Consider the following 2,807-nt stretch of genomic DNA (forward strand, 5'->3'; position numbering starts at 1 on the left):
CTCCCTTGGGCCAGCCCAATGTGACAGAGCCCAGAGGAACCTGAGCAAGGAGCGGGTCCCTCGTGGAGCCGGAGGGCGGGAGGAACGTGACATCGCGGAGATGGTTTCACCCAAGTATCACTGGTGTGGAGGCAGAAAACCTGATGACAAGAGGAGTTGATGGCAGCTTTTTGGCAAGGCCTAGTAAAAGTAACCCTGGAGACTTCACACTTTCCATTGGAAGAAATGGAGCTGTCACCCACATCAAGATTCAGAACACTGGTGATTACTATGACCTGAATGGAGGGGAGAAATTTGCCACTTTGGCTGAGTTGGTCCAGTATTACATGGAACATCATGGACAATTAAAAGGGAAGAATGGAGATGTTGTTGAGCTTAAATATCCTCTGAACTGTGCAAACCCTACCTCCTACCTCTGAAAGGAACTGAAATACGACCTTGGTGGAGAACAGTTTGATTCTTTGACAGATCTTGAGGAACATTACAAGAAGAATCCTATGATGGAAACATTGGGTACAGTGCTACAACTCAAGCAGCCCCTTAACACGACTTGTATAAATGCTTGTATAAATGTTGCAGAGTTTGAGAACTAAGCAAATTAGCTGAGACCACAGACAAAGTCAAACAAGGCGTTTGGGAAGAATTTGAGACACTACAACAACAAGAGGGCAAACCTCTCTACAGCCGAAAAGAGGGTCAAAGACAAGAAAACAAAAACAAAAAAAGATATAAAAACATCCTGCCCTTTGATCATACCAGGGTTGTCTTACAAGACAGTGATCCAAATGAGTCTGTTTCAGATTACATCAATGCAAATATCATCATGTCTGAATTTGAAACCAAGTGCAACAATTCAAAGTCCAGAAAGAGTTACATTGCCACACAAGGCTGCCTGCAAAACGTGGTGAGTAAATTTTGCAGATGGTGTTCCAGGAAAACTCCCAAGTGATTGTCATGACAACAAAAGAAGTGGAGAGAGGAAAGAGTAAATGTGTCAAATACTGGCCTGATGAGTATGCTCTGAAAGATTATGGTGTCATGAATGTTAGGAAGGTCAAAGAAAGCACCCTCCATGACTATACGCTAAAAGAACTTAAACTTTCAAAGATTGGACAAGGGAACATGGAGAGAATGGTCTGGCAATACCACTTTCAGACCTGGCTGGACCATGGAGTGCCCAGTGACCCTGGGGGTATGCTGGACTTCCTGGAGGAGGTGCACCATAAACAGGAGAGCATCACAGATGCAGGGCCATTTGTGGCGCACTGCAGTGCTGGAATTGGCCGGACAGGGACGTTGATTGTGATTGATATTCTTATTGACATAATCAGAGAGAAAGGTGTTGACTGTGACATTGACGTTCCCAAAACCATCCAGATGGTGTGGTCTCAGAGGTCAGGGATGGTTCAGACAGAAGCACAGTACCAATTTATCTATATGGCAGTCCAGCATTATATTGAAACACTACAGCGCAGGATTGAAGAGCAGAAAATCAAGAGTAAAGGGCACAAATATACAAATATTAAGTGTTCTCTAGCAGACCAGACAAGTGGAGATCAGAGCCCCATCCCGCCGTGTACTCCAACACCACCCTGTGCAGAAATGAGAGAAGACAGTGCTAGAGTCTGAAAACGTGATGCAACAGCAGAAAAGTTTCAGATGAGAAAACCTGCCAGAACTTCAGCACAGAAATAGATGTGGACTTTCACCCTCTCCCTAAAAAGATCAAGAACATATGCGAGAAAGTTTATGTGAAGACAGAATTTGAATTTGGAAGGCTTGCATTGTGGTTGACTACCTCTGATATGGAAAATTTGAAACCATTTAAAGACCACTGTATTTTAACTCAACAATACCTGCTTCCCAATTACTCATTTACCCAGATAAGAAGAATCATCTCTACAATGTAGACAACATTATATTTTATAGAATTTGTTTTATCTTGAGGAAGCAGTTAAATTGTGCACTGTATTTTGCAGATGGTGGAGATTCAAATTCTAGTAATAGGCTTTTTTTTTTCTTCTTTTTACAACCTTAACCAGTTTATTTTTTTATTTCCTCATTATGGGGGATGATAAGAAGAAATGATTTGGGAAAATTAAGTAACAACATCCTAGAAAACTGAGAACAATCTCATTTACCATTGTGTATCCAGTAGTGGATAATTCATTTTGATGGCTTCTATTTTTGGCCAAATGAGAATTAAGCCAGTCCCTGAGACTGTCAGAAGCTGATTGGTCTACCTTTGTGTTGGCATTAAAGAGTCCTAGAAAAAGAATCATGGATATTTATGAATTAAGATAAGAGGTGTGGCTTTTTTTTTTTTTTCCAGCTGATGACCAATTATAGTTCAGTTGTTGACTGAGACGGTTGTGGTGGGAAAATGTTTGCCACATTTTCTTTGCATTTGAGTAATTGTTTTGTACTTAGAAAAAAGGCATCTATGAATGACCAGTGTTTTTGGTTGTCAAATGTTGCTGACAAACTTACCCCAAAACTTTAATTGCTTAAAGAAACCCCACCCCCAACTGTTCTTCAGTCTGAGCTGGGCTCAGCTGGACTGTTCTTCTGCCAGCCTGCAGATGGTCACTCATGTGGTCAGCAGGTCAGCAGAGAGACTGGGATGGCTAGGCTTCTCTCTCTGCCTGCAGTCCTGAGTTTCTCCTTCTCCATGTAGTCTCTTTCAGTGGCCTGGCTGGCAGGGTAGCTAGACCTGTCACATGCGGCTCAGAGCTCCCAAGAGCTCAAAAGCAGAAGTGGTCAGACTTTCTGAAGACTTAAATCCAGAATTGTCACTGTATCCCTTC

General features: G+C 42.3%; 1 protein-coding gene across 1 annotated transcript; it reads left to right on the top strand.

Annotated features, from left to right (window-relative positions):
* The first annotated feature begins 419 nt into the window (after positions 1-419).
* Positions 420-2,047, top strand: LOC105472973 (tyrosine-protein phosphatase non-receptor type 11-like). The gene has a single exon (XM_071097900.1). It carries the CDS (start codon positions 922-924, stop codon positions 1,627-1,629), a length of 708 nt encoding a protein of 235 aa, XP_070954001.1. The 5' UTR covers positions 420-921; the 3' UTR covers positions 1,630-2,047.
* The last annotated feature ends 760 nt before the right edge of the window (positions 2,048-2,807 follow it).

Source organism: Macaca nemestrina, chromosome 6, assembly GCF_043159975.1.
Source record: "Macaca nemestrina isolate mMacNem1 chromosome 6, mMacNem.hap1, whole genome shotgun sequence".
Classification (NCBI taxonomy): Eukaryota; Metazoa; Chordata; class Mammalia; order Primates; family Cercopithecidae; genus Macaca; species Macaca nemestrina.

Excerpts from the sequence above, each read along its gene's own strand:
- LOC105472973 (XM_071097900.1), top strand. The coding sequence starts at position 922 with ATGGTGTTCCAGGAAAACTCCCAAGTGATTGTCATGACAACAAAAGAA.